At 38.7% G+C, this 21,885-nt stretch overlaps 1 protein-coding gene across 6 annotated transcripts; it reads left to right on the top strand.

Moving 5' to 3' along the window:
- The first annotated feature begins 315 nt into the window (after window positions 1-315).
- Window positions 316-16,723, top strand: LOC131235195 (type 2 DNA topoisomerase 6 subunit B-like). Of its 6 annotated transcripts, none has more exons than XM_058232337.1 (12): window positions 316-444; window positions 553-661; window positions 1,928-2,011; window positions 4,649-4,675; window positions 10,642-10,750; window positions 10,840-10,915; window positions 11,163-11,183; window positions 11,761-11,957; window positions 12,518-12,665; window positions 14,232-14,428; window positions 14,886-15,009; window positions 16,214-16,723. In XM_058232337.1, the coding sequence occupies exons 1-12, from the start codon at window positions 409-411 to the stop codon at window positions 16,517-16,519; spliced, it is 1,434 nt and encodes a 477-aa protein (XP_058088320.1). In that variant the 5' UTR covers window positions 316-408; the 3' UTR covers window positions 16,520-16,723. The 6 variants fall into 6 exon arrangements, with proteins under 6 accessions (XP_058088320.1, XP_058088319.1, XP_058088322.1 ...); XM_058232336.1 differs by having other exon boundaries at window positions 11,743-11,957; XM_058232339.1 differs by lacking the exon at window positions 1,928-2,011 and having other exon boundaries at window positions 11,743-11,957.
- The last annotated feature ends 5,162 nt before the right edge of the window (window positions 16,724-21,885 follow it).

Genomic DNA, 21,885 nt, shown 5'->3' with positions numbered 1-21,885 from the left:
ATCAAAAGATCAGACTGCTTTAATAATCCAAACTTCTGATTATTGAAGACTTATTTGTGGAAATATAACAGTCGGATCTCTTTCGTTTTTAACCGTCCAATAAATGTCCACCAATTCCGATAGTTATAATGAAATAACATTTATTTTTGGTACAAGACACAACTACATTCTTAGTATATATTGGACCGTTTAACTTGACTATTTACATTCCACGTGTGCAATTCTCATGTAATTTCTAAGAGCCTGCGTATCGTCCCAGTGCCAGACTAACAAAGTTTTCTGTTTGTCATTTTTTTTGAGTACAGGGGTATTTTCGTACTTCCACTAATCTAATTTAAAAAAAGGAGGGAGAACTCATTTTCCAAAGGAATTTTCTCCCGCGAAGAAGGGAAGAAATAGAAAATTTCAATGGAAATTTCTTCCACTCGAAAGCTCTGTCGAAGTGTAAGTAATTTCAAAAACGATTTTCACCTACCATTAATTTCTTCCACTCGAAAGCTCTATCGAGTAAATATCTGATTTTATAAGGGCATTTTCGGTAATTTATTTCAGCTAATCGCTTGTGCAATTCGAAGATGCCGGATCTCGGAAAATCCCTGCAGATTATCCGTTCTTCTAAAGATCTCTCCCGATTCCGATCCCCCGCTCGCTCGAATCGCAAGTAAGGATCCGAAATTTCTCTCTTTCTTTTTTTTTTTCTTTTTCTTTTCTCGAATTTTATTTTATTTTTATGTTTTTTGAAATTGATTTTTCATACGATTTGGGCAGAGTTTTCTTTCCCTGTTTTTCCAGAAAATCGTGGTTCATATTTTTGAAAATCATATATTCGATAGAAATGGGAGCTTTGAAATTTTGGATTTTTAAGAAAAAAATCCCCAAAAAACCTGGAAAATAAAAAAAAAAAAACGATCGAGGCCATTTGGTCATTGTGCATGATTCGTACGGTCAGAGTATTTTTTTGAAAATTCGAAATGGTTCATGGCCTTTTTCTATAATTTCAGATTTTTTTGGGATTTTCCGATAAAAATCCTTTGAAATTTTCTATTCTTCTCCTACACAACCTAATTGTTCTGTTGACGAAAATGCCCTTGAGGGCCATGGATGGTTTCTATGCGTGGTTTGGAGAATTGCATGGCATTTTCGTCATTCAGAGCACTCTTTTCCCGCCAATAAGAGTCTATATAGTCACTTACACGTGGCACGCGTGTACCTCAATCCAAACGTTCGAAATCGGGAATGAAAGGGGAACTAACCTAAAATTCATACAGAAGAGATCATCCTAGCCGTCTATTCAGTCGCCATTTGAAGAAAAATAAAATAAAATCGTCAACAGTGAAATTCAGCAATGAAATGTACATTATTTGGACGGTTAGGATCGTCCATTCAGAGGAATTATATGATTGGGGTCCACCTCTTTAAACAACATGAGCATACACAAGTCCACAGATCTAAGCCCGTGGTTCGGTAATCCGGACCCCACTTTCTGTAGCGTCCGAACTACGATGCACCATGCTCCGAAAACATCTCAGATTGGAGGATCCTAACGACAAATCTTGGGATTTTCTTCTGCTGCATGTGCTCCGCTACTGTATTTCTCCTATTAACCGTCTGCCTGTGGGTCCCATCCACGGAATGATGCAATAGACGGTCTCGATTGCCGGACCATGGCTCCCACTCGTCAGAACTTAAAACCTGGGTATACAGTACAAAGATGCGGACCACTATCATATAATTCCTCCATCTGTTCGGTTGTTGCCTAAACACAGTGGCCCCCATGATTTGTACGGTCTGGATTGAGTCACTTGCGTGCCACGTGTGCAGCGGATGTGCGCATGCGTATCATATGCTATACTCTGGCGGAGATACTTTTCAGATCCTAGAGCGGACAGAAATCGGAGTAAAATTACGAAAATGCCCCTGTTATCAGTTTCAGATACGGGCGTTGGAAGCAGCTTGGCGGAGTTCCAAGACGTTGAGCATGGAAGGAAACAGATTTCTGTCGAAAATTGGGGTAAGGCCTGCGGATTTGTAGTATTATACACAGTAAAATGGTGTATGCACTTGCAACGATTGATGACTCGTCCGAGTTGACTCGCACAACTCGGCCGAGTGTCGGCTCAACTCAGGACCGGACGAGTCGGTTGTAGTTACTGTCCAAGAACCATGGTTTGCAGGTACAAATGAGACGTGTGGATGACACTAATAAGTGTAGGAGTGGAAATCTCATTCTGTTTTCTTAATTGAGTTTAGAGATAGGGCTAGCCCAGCGGACTTGGGAACTGGACCCCACTTGGGTTCTAGACTTTAGGCCCGTCGATCAGGCCTAGGGTTTCAGGAGTGCCTGGTCCCACGTTTTGACTACATTTACTACTGAGGCCCAGCTAGAGCGTGGGACCGAGACCATTTATGAATGATTTGGGTTGGACCCAGGCATGTATTTGAAGGCTCAGTTGATAAACTGACCACTTGTCGGACACAACATGATATCTATATCTGAGGATTGTCATTGCACCCTTTAGAGTTGAATAAGTGGAATGACAAGTCAACCGTAATCTTTAAGATAGTAATTGCACCCTCTTGATTTGAATAAGTGTTTTAAATAGTGGTAGCATGTTACGCAGCATTCATGCCTCTGTCGCATAAAGCTTAAGCTACATGATATTTATATTTTTAAATTTAAAATTAGAAAAAATATGATAACTAGTTTTTTTTTTAAAAAAAACAAAAAATATAAAAATGCCTAAGAGATAATTCATTTTTTCAAGTATCATATTCAAACAAATTATTAATTAACATTTATCAAAAGCTAATTTCATATATAAAGTTATAAAACAAATCAAATAATTATCGTATCAACAACTGTTTAAGAAAACCACTTTATTTAACAACTTCTAATTAAAACCACAGGTTACAACTCACAAGCATAAAAGAAATAAAAATCCCACAGCTTAAAGAGTATTAAGTACGATATAGATGTCACACACACACACACACACACACACACACTAAGAGGGGTTTTCGAAAACCCTCTTTTGAATCCCTTTTTATTTTTAGTTTAAAATGTTTTTAGTGTGTGAGTTTCACACCAATTTTAACGAAGGATCACGCCATTTTAAGTGAAAGTAAATATAAAAAGGGTTGGTTTTAACTTTACTTTTTAAGGTTTTTTATTATTTTTATTTTTTTATTTTTATGATGTGAATTTTACACCATTTTTAAAAAACAAAACTTAAAAAAGAAAAAAGAAAAAAATTGTAGTGTCCGTAGCTGTAGCTGTAGCGTAACCCATGACCCCTGTAATGTATGCTACAGGAGATTTACATTATTTAGCTATGCTAGGTAGCGCAACGCTACATAGTGTAAGTTACCTCTACGCTACAAACGCTGTTTGAAACACTGATTTGAATTTGTAGAGGGAAATGATACAAGAAACTAATGTATATATACCACAACAGGTAAGCAACCAATCAGCAATGACCAAGTGGCAGATAAAGTCACTTTTTTGTTTTTTATTTCCTAAAAGTGACTTTAAGATGTCACACGGCATACTGTGATTGGTGCCTTACCTATTATGGTTCACCATGGCTCATTGTATCATTTCTCATAAGTAGATTACAAATGGATTGTAGTGATTCTGTCTCCAGGATAAGTCAAAGCGACAATGTTGCCCAATAACTCCACCCGGAGTTCTTTGTAGTTGTATTCTCGAGTGTATAGTCTCACCAATGAGAATGAAGGAGATGGTCTCCAGAATGAGTTAAAGAATGAGGGAGAAGTCTACGAAAGATTGTCTCCTTTATTGGTAAGGAAGACAATGTCTTATTAAGACACTTTTTTTTTTTAATCCAAGAGGCACTTCATCACACCGAGCCTCTAGTCTCATAGATGAAAACCAACCAACCAAACCACCTGAGCAACCGGCCCATTTATGATAGGTAAAAGTCTGTTTCATATATATATATATATAAAGAGCTTTGCTAAGTCCACACGCGTGTACAAGTCATCTAATGCACACACCACTACAAATGCCCATGTAGCAAACGTGAAATATCCAAGCCATCCATCAGGTGGATTTCACTGTGTAGACATTACCGCCCAAAATAAAGGTTGTACGTTGAGTAGGTGAGCCATGATATTGGAAATAAGTTGAAGGGATATGAATTTTCAGCTGATTTTCTTTCACCACTGTACATTTATTTAGTTAATTATGGCCCACCTGACTAGTGGATTGGCCTGATTCTTGGGATAGGGAATCTAAATAGCAGTAGCCTTTTGATGGATGGCTTGGATATTGCACCTATCTGCCATGCTGGTACATGTAGTGGCATGCGCATTTGCTAACATGTACACGTGTGTGGGGCTTAGCAAAGGTCAGATAATAATATTCTGCAAATTTATTTATTTTGAAGACCTTTTCGAAATTGAACACATCTCATCACTTTCGATCAACATTCGATCATGTTATGTGACTTGCACACTGGTTAGGTGTTTGGACTGCAGAGGCAAAGACTAAGATCTTTGATGAGGACATTATCTGGATGCTAGATTGCCTTTTCTTTTTTTATTTTTTTTGCTAATAGTCTCAGTTCCTTTATTTAACATTCTTTAGATAATGCTTACCAAAGGCTTGTTTATGTATTGGATGCAGATGGAGTGCTTTTCATCACAACCACAAGTAAACCTCTCCTTTGGAATTGTTACTAATGCTCTAATATGGTAAGAAGTGAAACATTTCACTTCTACAAAAAGGATAAAAGGTAGTCCTTGGACTACTGTTGTGAAATCTTAATCTGTTAGCTGGGCCATGTGTAAGACCCACTTCAGAAGGTAGGGCCCACCATGGATAGCCTATGGGCAGTCCTCTTTCTCTGTAAAAAAAAAAAAAAACCATTAAAAATTGGACTTGACCATAAACTGTTGACCATTGTGTGATTTTCTGTTTATAAGATCAAATGGCTAGGATTTTTGCAGAAAATAATTCCTTCCCGATCGTGTGTTCATGGAGGGAGCTGCACCTTGAACAGTTGGGATCATCCATACGCATGGCCCAACTAGCGGACTTCGAATCATTTTAGTAGTCTACTACTACAAGACCGGGCCGGTTTCATAAAAAGAAGACTGAACTCTTGTTAGTGAGTTGAACTGTCAGATCATGGTTTCTATGAATAATATGAATTATGAATTGAATTATCTTCTTTCAATCGGGTGCTATATATAGATACAATTACATCTTATATAAAAGAAAAAAATCTTATCCTAAAGGAAACTAAATATTTTTATATTTACAAGGACTAATGATAGAATCAATCACATCCCATAGAATCAATCACACCTCATATACAGCTCATGCAGACACTCCCCTTCAAGTTGGAGCATAGATATCTATCATGCCCAACTTGTCAATTATACCGTGAAACACCTTTCCGGAAACTGCTTTCGTGAGTATATCTGCTAACTGGCTTTTGGACTGAACAAATGGAAACCGTATAATCTTTTGATCGAGTTTCTCTTTGATGAAATGACGATCAACTTCAACATGTTTGGTGCGGTCATGTTGTATAGGATTCTGTGAAATCTCAATGGCTGCCTTATTATCACAATGGAGATTCATAGGTTTTGCATATTCAATTCCCAAATCTTTTAGTACACTTTTAAGCCACAACAATTCGCATACACCATGAGCCATACCTCGGAATTCGGCTTCTGCACTTGATCTTGCCACAACCTTCTGCTTCTTGCTTCTCCAAGTGACAAGATTACCTTCCACAAAGGTAAAATAGCCAGACGTGGACCTTCTGTTGGTTTGATCACCTGCCCAATCAGAATCTGTGTATCCTTCAATGTTAGAGACACTGTTTTTGGAGAACAACAAATATCTTAAGATTCGATATACCACATTTATATGCTCTTCACTTGGTGCATGCATGAACTGGCTTATGACGCTCACTGCATAAGTTATATCCGGCCTCGTGTGAGACAAATAGATTAATCTCCCAACCAACCGCCAATAACGACCCTTGTCTATTGGAGCTTGATCTGGAAAAACTCCAAGCTTATGATTCATTTCTATGGGCGTTTCTGCTGGTTTGCAAGCAAGCATTCCAGTTTCGGTTAAAAGATCTAGCACATATTTCTGTTGTGAAAGGAAAATCCCGTGTTTCGATTTTGCAACCTCAATCCCCAAGAAATATTTAAGTTGCCCAAGATCCTTCATTTCGAATTTAACAGCCAAATACTCCTGTAATGCTTTCATTTCACATGGGTCATTTCCTATCAAGACCATATCATCGACATACACGATTAAATTGTTATCTATCCTTCTTTGTGTTTTGTAAACAAAGTATGGTCTAAATTACTTTGTTTATAACCGAATGCCTTCATTGTAGAAGAGAACCTCCCAAACCAAGCTCTAGGTGACTGTTTCAACCCATACAATGATTTCTTCAATTTACAAACTTCACTTCTATACGAAGAAATATGTTTGACTCCGGGTGGCAACCCCATGCAGACCTCTTCCTCTAAATTTCCATTGAGGAAAGAATTTTTGACATCAAATTGTTGCAAGGGCCAATCCCGATTTGCCGCTATAGATATAAGAATGCGAATTGTATTGATCTTGGCTACCGGTGCAAAAGTCTCTTGATAATCCACCCCATACCTTTGCGTATACCCCTTTGCAACTAACCTTGCTTTATATCTATCAATACTGCCATCCGCTTTAAGTTTCACCGTGAACACCCATCTACATCTAATTGTCTTCTTTCCTTTGGGTAACGGAATAAGTTCCCAAGTCGCATTCTTTTGTAGAGCCTCCATCTCTTCGTTCATCGCCTTTGTCCATTTCAGATCAGTCAACGCATCCTGCACACTATTAGGAATAGATACAGTGGATAATTGATTAACAGTAAATGCATATGATGTAGACAATCTATGGGAGGACACATGGTTACTAATTGGGTATTTGGTCTTGGCTTTAGGATCAGGTTCATATTGTTTCTTTGGAACTCCCTTTGTTGATCTTTGTGGATATTTAGGAGCTATATCTTCTGTAGGAACATGTGTTTCATTAGACTCATCAAATATGGGATTCGAGATTACCTGAGGAAGAACATTTTGGGTTGATTCTTCAGTTAATGGTGTGGACATGGGCAACTCTGAGGGCATCGGTGATTCTGACATGTCGGGAGTACCTGAATTGTTTTGAGGAAGAACTATCAACTCACTCTCAACTTCAGAAATACTATCATAGCTTTGATGAACACTTTTCTCAAAACTTTCATTCACTTTTTCTAACTCCATAAACTCATCTCTTCCGCTACCTTCCACATTCTCTTCACTAGAGCTTTCCCCCTGAAAAGTAGGGCTAGAGACTTCCCCTGTGTAATAAGGTTCTACTTCACGAAAAGAAGCATCCAAAGTCACATGTAATTTTCTGGTTTGAGGGTCATAACACATATACCCTTTCTGAAACTCAGAATAGCCAACAAAGACACCGTTTTGCACATGGATCAAGTTTGTTTCGCAGACTTTTGGGGATGTGAACATATACCGTACAACCAAAGACTCGTGGTTCAAGATTTGGCAGATGAGGAACTGAAAATAAGGATTGCATCTTTTGTTGGAGAGTTTGAAAATCTATGACTCGAGAAGGTGTTCGATTAATGAGGTAAGTAGCGGATTTTACAGCCTCTCCCCAATAGAATTGAGGCATATTCATGCCAAAGAGAGAGGCACGAACCACCTCCAATAGTTGTCTATTCTTCCTCTCTGCCAATCCATTTTGCTGCGGAGTATAGGTGCAAGAGATCTGATGACGAATCCCATGCTGGCTCAGAAGCTTGCCAAAGGATGTATTTGTATGCTCAGTACCATTGTCGGATTGCAGAACACAAATCCGTTTTTGGTATTGAGTGCCCACCATATTATGAAATTCCTGAAATGCTGTACATACATCACTCTTTTTGTTAAGTAGAGACACCCAAGTCATTCTAGTGCATTCATCAATAAATGTAACAAAGTAGCGAGCTTTTGAAATAGAAGGGATTTTTGCAGGACCCCAAACATCAAAGTGAATAACCACAAAAGGTTTTGAACTTTTATTCAAACTTGATAAATAAGAAATACGATGACTCTTAGCCAATTCACAAATGTCACAATGAAAATCCAAATCATTCAGAGCTGAAAAAAGATGTGGTTGTAATTTTCTAAGATAACCAAAGAACAGATGTCCTAGTCTCTGGTGCCATAACCATATAGTTGCTCGAGATTTATCTTTGCTACTAGTTTAATTTGCCTGACTGAATTTCAGTCCCCCATTTTCTGTCAACTCTAAGTAGTAGAGTTTGCCCCTTCTAACACCATAACCAAGAATCTTCCAAGTTAGAATGTCCTGAAAAACATAAAATGAGGGCCAAAAAGTCACAGTGCAAGCAAGAGTGGAGGTAATTTGGCTAACAGACAAAAGATTATACTCAAGGGATGGAACAACAAGGACAGTATCTATCTAATGTGAGAGTATTGGATAAGATGACAAATTCCTCTCCAGTAATAGGAGAGGTACTACCATTAGATGTGGAGATAACAGATGAAGAAGGGAGAATGGAATGCAACTGACCGGAGTCCCTTGTCATATGATTGGATGCACCTGTATCAATGATCCAAGTACTGTTCTTAGAAGTTGTAGAGAATACAGATGTCTAGTCGACAATACCTGGATAGACAACGTTTGCTGTGGGTTGCGATTGGTCTTCTTCCGTAGATGTCATCATAGCTTTCCCTATAATCTTCTTTCGAGGTTTCTTTGTGAAGCCCCACCACTCAGGATAGCCAATGACTTCATAACATCGTTGTTTCGAATGACCTGTTTCACCACAATGAGTACATACCAGGCCACTAGACTTTCCAGTTGATTGATTGTTTCGGTTTTTCGATGAGCCAGACGACGATCTTTGTCGAGTTTGGTTAGCCAGCATAGCCGAACTCTCAGAGATTGGACGAGAGCCTCCCATCGTCTGTCTCTGTTGATATTCTCTCCTGACATATGCATACGAGCTCTCCAAATCGAGTTTTGGGTCTTTTCGTAAGATTTCTCCACGGACCTGATCAAATTCGGAGTCGAGTCCACTTAGAAAAATATGAACTCGAAGCCTAGCCATCGCGGAATGCAACTGGACTACCCCTTCAACTGTTCCTTCCCGAGAAATAGTCCTGTGATCGATTTCCTGAAAAATAGCAACAAGTTCATTATAGTAGGTTGATAATGGTTAACCATTTTGCGTAGTAGAAAAGGATCTCTGATTTAATTCAAAGATACAAGTTTCGTCCGATCCATCATAGAAGGTTTTCGATACGGCTTCCCATATCTCCTTGGCTGTGGGGAGACGAATAAATCGTTGCATCAGCGACGGACTCATTGAGTTAATAAGCCAACTCTTCATTTTGTGATTTTCGGTAATCCATGTTCCAAGATTGGGATCTCCGGGTGCAGGTTTTTGCGCTTCTCCAGTGAGATATCCTGCTTTGTTACGAGCGCCAATACGCATTTCTATGAGTTGAAACCATAATGAGTAATTGGTCTCATCCAGTGTGATGCCGGTAGGAAACACAGAATTGTCTTGGTGGACAATAATCTGTGGTGCTGGTGTTGGAGCTGGTTCAGTTGTTGCGCCTGTGGTGATTGCCATCGCACTCACAACAGATTTACGGTGGTGACTCCGGTGTCGTACGCTCTCATTGTCACGGCCTTCGTCGAGGACTGTCAGATGAAGAAGATGACCGGCGTAAAAAGTAAGGAGAGCTTGATCGTCTTGTCGATGGAGAAAGCAACGGATACAACGTCCTTGGAGTGGTCGACGAAGCGATCGGAATACGAGCTCCTTAGAATCGAACCCCCTTTGATACCATGTCAGATCATGGTTTCTATGAATAATATGAATTATGAATTGAATTATCTTCTCCCAATCGGGTGCTATATATAGATACAATTACATCTTATATAAAAGAAAAAAAAAAAATCTTATTCTAAAGGAAACTAAATATTCTTATATTTATAAGGACTAATTATAGAATCAATCACACCCCTTAGAATCAATCACACCTCATATACAGCTCATGCAGACATGAACTTTTGTAAGATTGGAGACATAGCTTCTTCACCAATTTGTTCCCGTATTGCCGTTGCATAGAAAATATGCATTGGTGTTCTTTCTTCAATATGCTGATATTTATGTTATTATCATTGAGGACAAGCCTATGATGAGAATGGTGACTGTTGGTGATAAGGAACTAAACAAGTCAAAATTCACTCCAATTTGGCAGATACATAGTGCAGATCAGCCGAGACATGCCAATACTCATCAGTTTTGGAGTCTGCTGATATGTGCTTCAATGCTGACGTTTTGAAATTTGGCTGCACTGGATCACAGCATACTATGAGCTGTATTCTGATTATTTGGTAGCATGAGATTTTGGTTCGACAGCAATACTGTAGAGGTCTTTTTGCAGGACCCACCTAAACTCCCCATCACAGCATCATCTGATCTGATTGCTCAGTTTTGCAGTAACTGTAGCACTGGATCTCAGCCCTCTTGCAATTAAGCCTCTCTGTGTTTTTCTCACGTTTGCCCATTTGGGGCATTTCAGGCATATGTGACAAAGAAGTATATCATTACCGCTTAAATTTGAAAGAAACCGTTGCTAAGAAAAAGCTGGCAAGGTTGCCTTCAACACCCAAGAAGGATGGGAAGTTCAGGCATGCGTTTCACTACATTTTCTTCAGTTTCTCAAATGGGCTTTGTCTCTGCTTATCAAATCGCCAACTGACTAGTCATCTCTTTTCAGTGGCACTGAAGTATCGTTTTCGACTCATGAAAGCATCCCTGACTTTGTGGCATGGATCACTCGCTTATGCCGAGAGGTTTGGCCTACTTCGACAGCTTCTTTTAGTTTTTTCCCTATTGGGTCTATCTAAATTGGATCAAGAGTGGTGGTCAGTAACTAACTGAAACCATCTCATCCTTTCCATTCATTTAGTTGGTTAATTGATAATGGGGCAACAAAAAGTCATGGATAGGAATTAGAGAGGAAAAGTTGTTTGGTTTATAAAAATTCGTGGGATGCTGCATTTTATTTTAAAGTTTTAATTTGTCTTTTCCTTTTTGCAGATAGTCATCATAAAAGTTCCGGTGAGTTCGACTCTCTGCACTAGTACTGCTTTTTATGGTTACAATCGCTAAGTTTTCCTGCAGAAGTCCTGCTTAAGAAGATAAATTTGTTGGTGGCTTCAATGTTTCGCTAGCCTGTTTGAGATATGGAAAGAACTGTTTTCTGCTGTTGCTGCTTTTAATTTCCAAGACACCCATAACCCTGTTGTGGCTAAGAAACAGGATGGCAATACATTTCTATTGTGGACATGCAATTCTTTATTTCTTTATGTAGAAGTGCAACATGCCCCCGGGGCACGTGTTAGAGATGTATGCCATTCATCACTTGGGCTCCACTGTTAATGTTCTCTAGCCCAAAAGTCAGGCAAGTCTTCTTATAAAGAGTCCACACATGTATGTGGAATGTGTACTGTAGTTGTCCATTTTCTAGACATGTTTTGGGTGCTTCTGTTGGTGCTTGCAGACGGATGTCTGGAACTAGCTTTCCTCTTTCTGTTCTGCAGCTGTGCAGAAACCTATTCTTGGCCTACCTAATTTCTATTCATAATGATGACTAGCTATATTATTGACCAATTTTTAGTTCTTGGACTTCCTCCAGAAAGTTGTGGTTGAGTTGGTAGTTGAACATATGAACAATTCTGGATCAAGATGCGAACAGCTTCTTCAGGCAAACGAGGGAATTATTCTACCTTCTTCGATGCCAAATATTGAACGTCTAACTTCGGGCCTTGAAGATTTTGTTCTTAGGCATGGAAATGCCCTCGATAAAGAGTGTCAGGGTTGCTTCTTAAGTAGGTAAGTATCTCAAGTCTATACCATCATTGTTGTTGTCGTCGTCATCCTCCTCATCATAATAGCTTTGTCCCAACAATTAGGGGTCAGCTTGATGAATCTTGTTTCACCAATCAATCCTAAGTGAAGAAACCTTCATCTCCCTTCTCACCACTTCAATCCAAGTCCTTTTAGGCTTTCCTCTCATTCTCATTTCAGTCCTTTTAACTCTTAGCAATGCTCGCCACCTTAGCAGAGCTGCCTCTTGTCATCATTGCACATGACCAAACTGTTTCAATGTGGTCTCCATCCTTTTATCTCTCAGCAGGGCTACTTCTATGTTTCTTTAGATGACCTCATTCTCAATTCTATCATTCATAGCCTTCCCGTGCATCTTAGCAGCACTTGATCTCTGCTCATGCTGCCCTCGTCATACACTTATGCACTATCAGGCTATTGAAGCTGTAAAATGTGCGCCTATCTGGTTGCTGAATATTCCTCAATCGTCATGAAGCCTATTGTTTCTATATTCCATAAAATCTTCTTAATGACCCAATTCTAGTTGCTATTTTCCCTCATGGCAGAGAACATTTAAAGGTTGGAAGTGGAGTGGCAGATGGTGGGGATAGTGTCAAAAGTACAGGACAGATTATGGAAGTTGTGATTGTAATAACAGAAGTACCCAAATCATTGAATCCTCCATGCTTGACGGCATGCGGTAAATCAACAGAGGTTAGACTCCTTTGGCTGATATTGTCTTCATTACAGGCTTGGTTATTGTTTCCTTTATGTATTGTTTGTACTATATAATGTTATGCTATGTCATCATTTTATGCTTGTATAAAGTGGAATCTGATATGTATGTCATGGTAAGATACCTGATTTCACTGTTTCATTAGATTACTTCTTTGAACTTTTTGTTAGTTATTTCAACGGCTTCCGGTGAAAAGACTCGTGATTCTCAAGGCTTAGGATCTAGCATGCTCCAGTACTCTTTAGTAAATGTTTCAACCTTTTTTTTACACACTCACTCACACCCCACACACACCCACGCACTCACACCACAGTGGGATTTCACCACAATGGGTACTTGACTACCTCGTGTTGAAACTCTAGTGAGTCTACCACTGAGGCATGAGTAAGGACCCAGTTAATGTTGCAACCTTAGAAACCATAGATTGGTGCATGTTGACACTGGATCCATACCATTCAATTAGCAGACCACTTGGATGAGCCATAGTTCAAAGATCGTGCCAATTGGAAATTCATAACTAACCAGACTTTACCCATTCTTGGACAATTAGGAGTTCAGAACAATGGTCCAGAAAAAAAGGAAAAAGAAAAAGAAAAGCAGCCGAGAGATACTATGGTTAGAAGCTGCTAAGTGCTGCAACTTTTGACCGTTGCCCCCTCCATGAGTGGCTTATGTATTGGTCAATACAGATCGGCATGCCCCATATCGGAACTGTTACGGGGCCAATACAGCCATAAGGGTCAATTATGGAAGTTCTTATTTTCAAAATTCTCTCGTTTTTCCACTTCTTTATTCATTCCAACTATGAAGAAAGCTTAGAAACTAATTTTAAACTAGATCTAAGCATATTTTGATGATCAAAACACAAAATTTAAGTGGAATTTTATCAACCATAGTGGAGTGGACTATTTTTGGGAAATATTTTAAGAAGGGGTAAACCATCACTTTCATTTTTCATTTTATTGTTTGTTGTATTTGTATGTAAAGGGCCCTAAGCCACCACATCATGCTCGATTTGGGTTTGATTAGTGCTTATCTGATCAATTTTTAGCAGGTCAAGCTGACATTGCCTAACATACAACATTCTTACCAAAGAATGGACCATTACCATCAAATACATTTCCAAACCAAAAAAATAATATGTGGGATCTTTACTTCTTCTTCTTTAGAATTTTACCAAAAAAAAAGAAAAAAAAAACAGAGCTTTATCGGCCAATATGGGGGCTATATCAGCCAATACTGTTATGTACTACCTTGATTATGGCAGTAGGCAAAGAGTGTTGATTTATCTAATTTCTTGAATGCTTGTTATGTTTCCAGGTTTTTCAATTTATTTGGTACAGTCGCCTCCTAGAATGCTTCTTGTCACTCAAATTCTTTTTCATTGTAACGAAGACAAAAATGGAGAACAAACATGGAGAAGATTTTTGAAGTGTGATATTTATCATTTGTGCAACTCCATGCTCGTATTCAAAATTGATGAAACCATTTTGATCCCTACTATTTAACTTATTTGAATGATCTGACATAATTTCCTTTTCCAGGTTCTATTTTTTCAAGACTTTTCACCTTGTTCGATCCCGCAGTCATCTTTGACCGCATTGGCAAGCATTGACTGGCAAAACTATGGCTTGGCATTGAGAACCCATTTTGTGGATGGAGATGGCCATGCAGTGCTACAGTGGGAGGAATTGCCACCATTTGCCCATATTGACATTGCCCTGCACAGTTACCATATAAAATATCCGCAGTTTCATTATTCAAATCTTTATTTATTTATTTTTATCGGAGTACTTTTTCTTTTTGCCAAGCTATTATCTAAAACTCAAACGAAATGGAATTCCTTGTTTGGCCTAGGAATGAAATAGATGAGGCCCACCTTTCGGTAGTATACGCCATTGACTTGGTGGTCCCCATCATGGCAGGTGATCCATGGTATCTCCCCTATCAGATAGGATCACCCTGTGGGGGAGATTCTTGGGGTATCTCCCATCCAGCCACGGGGCTTATCATATGAATGATTCTGATGGGCGGAATGTGGGACCCTTTGCTTACAGGTTGTTGGATCAAGCAAATGCTCAATCGAAAAATGTGTACTTCATTGCACCACTTGCATCATGTTTTTTTATTCTCAGGCACTTTTCTCTTTGAAATGTGCTATACTGTTCAGCAATTCCTTAACTTGTCGATGAGTTTACGCCACCACAAACACAACAAAGAAATCATGAATACAAAAACCTTGTAAAGAAAGCTGTTAAGCTTGCATTGGATGATTTGAAGGCAAAGTACCCAGGAATTCTTCTCAGCCCAAATGCTCTCAAGGTAAATATCACTCTCCCTCTAAGGCGTCTTTAAGGTTTCGGGCTATGTTGAATTGTTTTCTGGTTCTTGTTTATCTGGATCATGTGGCTCCAAATCAAGACAGTACAATCACGGTGATCCAAATAAAATAAAATAAAATAAAATAAATCAGATCTCTGCAGATGTAATTGATTTTGAGAGACATGTATCTTGCCTCTACACAGATGCAGGTTTTCATTTCGAGCAAGTCAGGCACATGCTTCAGTAATCCAGACCACTGGTCCAGTGTTTCCCACCATTGATGGACCATGCGTAGATTATCCTCTCAACAAGACAACTATAGCCTTTATGTTTGTGCCCTACAAATGGACGGTTAAGAAGAGAAATGCAGTAATGGTCCACATTCAACTGAACAGAAGTGCAAAGATTGGTCAGCTATGCCCTTCCAATCTGGAATATTTGTGGGCATGGTCCATCCACAATGGGATGCAACAGAACAATGAGTAGAATTGTCCAGAAGCTTTGTAGAGGATTCATGATCCTTGGATGAATGCCACATGACACCATTCTAACCATTGATTTATGCTTCTTGGAGATTTCCTAGGCCCACATATATGGATTTCCTCATCTAGGATTCACTCTTCAGTGTTGTAATCTTCTCTTCATAGTGCAATACAAGCTTTCCCATTCACTCTCTTGCGTTCTCACCAAATCCTTGGGTTCTAGTACTCGGTGGTGCAAGTATGGATTCACTGTGACTAGAATAGCATCGGGGCATTGTGTGTGCTGCACGGACATACGTGCTAGGGACTGAGCAAGTCTGTGAAATGGGGCCCACCTGTATACTATGCAAATCACTGGGTCACATATCCTATAATCTTTCTTGAACTGAAATCAATTGATGCAAACTCTCTCTACATTTATTCATCAGGTCACATTTGGGTGAATCAATTGCATGCATGTGTCTTATATGTAATGTATTATCTGATTTGTGGGCCCATTGATACACAAACCCGATTGGCGGGTCCCGAGAATGTGAGTGGCATTTCAGTATATTTTCCTGTCTATTAGGATTCTTTGTTTGGTTTTTTACTTCTCAATTTGTGATTGCAATCTATCTCACAAATTGCATTGGCTTCACTTGCAGTAAACCATATTAGCATTTCCGAAGTGCATTGATCATCCTTTCTCTTGATCTTTTTCATTGATTCTGATCTTTCCACAGATTCGGAGATATGCTCCTGATCTTTCAAGAGCAATCGCTGGGCTAATATCATCGTCCAATGATTTGGAGTTCCGAGCAGAATGTGTCTCTCTTCTTGGGTTGGACCCTCTAGGCACCATCGAACAAGGGAAAATTGAATCTTGTATCACGGAAAAGATTGGTGAGATCATTGCGATGAATGATTGTAAGCCGAATAGAGGTAGGGGTCATGGGCCTCTTCTTTTCAGAGAGGATGGGGTCCACACAGAAGACTACCAAGACGAAGGAGATGAGGAATGTGAAGATATTAATATTTTGGATCTATAAAGCTTTAGCTTATCATGGAGTTCCTGTAAAATCAGACTAAGTACTCTCAGTGGCATGTCATGTACATATCCATAGGTAGACAGTTGTGGACACTAGCCTCACAAGCCGTCCATCATGAGACAGTTGATCATGTTGGATTGTAAATTCATCGTACTGCTCTTACAGGAAGAAAAGGATAGCAAATTAGTTAACTTCTCTCACTCATTTATCAGTTGGTATTGAGACTTGAATGTGATCATACCATCATGCATGTGTTGATGCATGATTACTGGTGGCAACTTGGGTGGGGTGAACGGCCCAGCTTTGGATTGGGTTTTTTTTTTTTTTTTTGTTAGCTTGTTAGTACACCCACTGTCAGTTCACACTCACTGTTAGCCACCCCCACTAGGGAATTGACCTATTAGCCTGGCCCATGGTCCGGGCTTGGCCCTGGCATGTATGGCCTGATCAATTTTTGGGCCTGGCTTTGGCTCAAGTCATTTTAGCTTGAGCCAGCCTGCGCAGCCCCAGTGTTCAAATTATCGGTATTGCCACAAGTTTTGCTGGCTAGGGATGTGGAAATAGTATCGATGCCGATAATATCGTTGATAACCGGAAATGCAAGAAAATATGGGGAAAATGATGGAATTTTTAGCGAAACTTCAGGAGATGTTAAAATTTACATATTTGTATATTTAGAAATAAAAAAATTGTAAAAAGAATGTATACATAACAAGTTTCCATTTAATTAAGCCTTAAAAGCATATGTTGTTGTAGGAAATCAGTCCATTCATCCCGTCCTAATTTAACCATTCAAACTCTCATTCAAACATCCATCGATATTACAAAATATCAACAATACATAATATTTTATCAAAAAATCATTAACAATTGGAAAAAAAACGAAAGATTGTGATATCAATATCACGCATGTTGTGATATCGATAATATCGAGATATTATTAATATTATCAATGACAAATTAAATACTACATATAATCATGTGACGATGAAAAAAAATAAAAAATATATATATATTTTTCTAATAAACAAAGTTCTGATGATATCAATAAATTGGTGATATTATTGAAATATCGTTAATAAACTTATGATACAAGCATTATTTAAAATTTACGTAGTAAAAAATATTGGCAATACATTGGCGATATTGATGCATTGACAATACAAGCAACACTTAGAATTTACATAGTTGAAAATATTGACGATTACATTACAGATATTAATACGTTGGCGATACTTAGCAATACATTACTACTACTTGGAATTTCTGATACTACCTATATTATTGGTATCGCTACCAGTGTTATCAGTATTGCTAAGTTGGAGATAGAGATAATATCGGAGATAATTCGAACACTGATCATATCCAAAGCTCAAGTGGATCACACCACAGGAAATATTATGCATACAATTTACGAGCCAAATCAAACTGAGCTTAATCAAGTTGAGCTTCGAGTCGAGTCGAGCGGTATTGCCCTAATTTCAGCTGGTTTTTTTATTTTTATTTTTATTTTATTTTAAATGAGCTTGACTCAATGGCTTGTTTTAATTTGAACTTTTATTCGAACCAATCTAAGCCTTCAAACTAAACCAAGCCGAGCTTTTTCAAACCAATCCGAGCTAAGGCTTCAAGCTAGCTTGGTTTATCTCCAGCTCTAGGTATCATCTCATGGTGGGTTCTGTCCTTAGCTAATGGAGGGCCATGGATTGCCACACAACACCTCTTAGCATGGAAAGAACGTGATAATCAAGAAAGAATAAATTACTGTTTGGACAAGATCAAAATCGTTCATTTGCTAGGGCCATGGTAAATGGACCACAGGTCAAAACTTGCACTATTTAGGCAATCCTAGCCTTTAATCAATGGAATACAAAGGGACCATAAAACATAAGAATAAATGGACGTTCACATTCACTTGAACATGAGACCTCTTGCTCTAATACCACTTTCATACAAGATAATTAATCACTTACTCAAAAAGCTCGAACTAATAAAGTAGAGCATGGCAAATCAGTCCTTTTATCTCATAGTGTTAGACCTATATCTCATAGGTTAGGATTGGGCCGAACCCCCTTACAGGCCTTACTTTACATGAGTTCTGCTTCACATGAGCCGCCCATCCGCCTCATACGGGCTGCCTGCCTCGAGTGTGCCCCTGCATATCACAGGCAACCCCACTCGAGCCCAGTGTGAAAATGCCCATGCATTAATCACCTCCGGTGAAGAGTCCCGAACACAAGACATTCCACTCTGATACCACTTTAATGCAGGACAATTAACAACTTTCTCTAAAAGCTCAAATTCAAAAAAAAAAAATTTAATTAAATAAATAAGCTATCGAACTGATATAACATGGCGAAGCAATCCATTTATCTCATAGCCCAAGCCACATATCCCATGGGTTAGGACCTCGGTTGAACCCCCATTGTGGGCCCCACTTCACATGGATTATGCTTCACGCGAGCCACCCGCCTCACATGGGTGGAGCCTGGCTTCGCCTCACACAGGCCGCTCACCCTGAGTGTACCCCTGCATCCCACAGGCCACCCAACTTGAGCTCGGTGTGAAAATGACCCTGCATTATACAGTTGACCTCAATTAGTTGCGATAAGCCTAAGATGATTATGACAGTGATTTATGATACACCACTAAAATCTCATCCAAATGACTCATATGTTAAACAAACCTTCCAATGAAAAGGTCATGCTCATGCAAAAGCCTCATTTAAAAAACCCACATGCACCTTTTCATGCTCATGGAAAATCATCATTTAAAAATCCCACATGCACTTTTTTTAAATCTTAAACGAGTTCTTTAGAGGACATTAACAGATTCCAAGCACTAATCTCCATATATTCCAACAGCGATATCATAATCACCATGGATGGCTTCATAGACTTGTTCAAGATTTTTGGGTCGGCCAATGGCCTTACTGTGTCGAATGCCTACCTGCTAAATTTCAACGGCATGATAAAACTAATAATGAAATCAATAATATATATATATATATATATATATAATTTAAGATGTATTAATTTATATTTTTCTTAATAAACAATTGAAGATTGAGACAAGGATTGATGCTCAATTCGAGAGTGACAGATGCTACACAGGCACTTAAGAGTTACAAAGAAATTGTATTTTCAGAATATAAGTAAAATTTTAGGATGTCTAAATTAGATCCTAATTCAAATGTATCATGAACTAAAACTTAGGGCCTATTTGGTTGCAGGGAAAATTCCCTTATTGGAAAAAGTTTGATGTTAAAGCAAGTGTGATGAATGTTGCACAGGGCACAGGTCTAGCTCTATGGCTTAGTGATAGACTCTATTTCAACATTGAGATCATTGAATACCCATGTAGTGTGTGGGTGTGTGAGAGTGTGTGGTGTGAGCCTCTGTGTAAAAGAAATTGCTGCATAAGCACTTTGAAGTTACTTAGAAATAACCTATTTAGAAGATAAACTACGACACATTGATCCATATATAGCTTAAATGGTAGACTAAGTGAAGATAACTTCCTTTCAACACTACGGTCTTTGTATCGATTCTCACCCAAAAATAATAATAATAATAACTGAATTGTGGGGGAATTTATTCTTTGATTGTGGAAACCTTTAAATTTTCTTGATTTTTATTCTCAAGTAAATACTAGAGCAGGTTTTCTAAGAAAAGCTGAGGAAATTGCTTAAAAATTAAAAACTAACAAAAAGGCATGAACCAAACATGCTTCTTGTGAAAAATCAAGAAATTGCAAAGTTACTCTACTTCATTCTTTTTTCTTTTTTTTAAAAGAGGAGAATTACTAAGTTGAAGAATATAAAAGACCAACAATCACACACCCACTAAAATTATTTGATTACCTGAGTGTCTTATCGATGTGAATTTATTGGATGGTTGGAAAAAAAGAAAAAAATAAATAAATATCCAATGGTTTTAGTTCAAAAAGCAAGCCTTCACAGGTTAGAGGTTAGAATTGTTCAACATCATTTAATACATGCCACGTGTACTATTTCTTAGGGCCTGAGTATCGAAGGGTCTGCTCTGCCAGCGTATCAAATAACTCCCTTGAAGATTTGGAAAGATTCAATAACATAACTTATTCTTTTAATGTAATCTTAAAATGTGCAGAAAAATTACATTAATATTAACATCTTATGCTAATGGTTGGATTAGTTGAGGAAATGCTACAAGAGATTACCTTAATAACTAATAATGAGAAAATATCCATTCCTCCATAGCTTTATAAGTTATAGTGCTACTAGTTGCATTGGGACACTTGGACACCCAAATCTGGACCGTCTATTGGCTTTATCACAAATTTCATGTACTACCGTGTGAAAATCACATTGATCGGAAGATCTGATCCATTCGTAAGTTAGCCTTCTCTTTTATAGCCATTGGCTTTCCAAATCATGGATAGGGATGTTTAAGGTTCTCTGATAAAAGTGACTCTGCAGAAGGAAAGATAGATGGCTCAATGGTTGACCAGGCCTATTTTCTCTTGAATGATATTGACCTTCAATTTTATAGGCTTTTGATCAGATGGTTAGGATCATTCTAGAAGTATGATTTTTATAATGTAGCCCATGAAATATGTGCTGTACCTAATGGACGGTACAGATATGTGGATTGGACTGTCCAAGTGCCCTGATGCAACTAAGAGCACTATAATTTACAGTACTCCAACACTGTGCATGTAAGATTTTTTTTTTTGTTTTTTTTTAAACACACGCACACACACTGACGCCTTAGTGGGATTTCACCACCTATGGATGCTCGACCCTTGACCGGGTGTTGAAACTCCTAAGAGTCTACCACCGGACCGGGTGTTAAAACCTAGTGGGTGGGGTTTTAACAACTTCAAGCTTAAAAGATTTTCTTTCTCTAAATAAAATTGCGGTCACAAAGCATTATTTAAGAACTGAGCTTCCATCTGAGACGTGGATTGAAAATGACTGCATTTTCGTCCTTAAGTCTACGGTCAAGAAATCAAGATCCCTCAACTATTGATCCAATGGATAGATCTCATTAGGATTTTTTTTCCCCTCTTTTTCAGTAGGACATGGTGCACCCAGTTAGAGAAGCTAATCAAGCTGTGGTTCCTCATGATGGTGGACCGGATCTGGCTCGTCTTCGATTTTGATAGTGGCCTGGTTAGCGGGACTTCAGACCAACAAGTTGCAATTTGCATTTGGTGGGCCACACTATCAAAATCAACGGATTGCCGATGATCTGACCTGATAATGTAAAGATGCTGCGTACCTGAAAGTGGTAGTCCTCTTTCTTTTCTTTTTTAATGCCAGGTGCTCATCATGATGGGGCCCACCACGTTTAGGGCATGCACATCTGACATGCAGCAGGATA

The sequence above is a fragment of the Magnolia sinica genome, chromosome 19, assembly GCF_029962835.1.
Source record: "Magnolia sinica isolate HGM2019 chromosome 19, MsV1, whole genome shotgun sequence".
In the NCBI taxonomy this organism is placed as follows: Eukaryota; Viridiplantae; Streptophyta; class Magnoliopsida; order Magnoliales; family Magnoliaceae; genus Magnolia; species Magnolia sinica.
The sequence above is the reverse complement of the archived record's forward strand: the minus strand, read 5'-3'. Positions and strand labels throughout refer to the sequence as shown.

Bases quoted from the DNA above. Each gene is read 5' to 3' on its own strand.
- LOC131235195 (XM_058232336.1), top strand. From the start codon at position 409: ATGGAAATTTCTTCCACTCGAAAGCTCTGTCGAAGT. The intron at 445-552 runs GTAAGTAATTTC...AATTTATTTCAG, and splicing joins CTCGAAAGCTCTGTCGAAGT to CTAATCGCTTGTGCAATTCG. The intron at 2,012-4,648 runs GTAAGGCCTGCG...TATTGGATGCAG, and splicing joins GATTTCTGTCGAAAATTGGG to ATGGAGTGCTTTTCATCACA.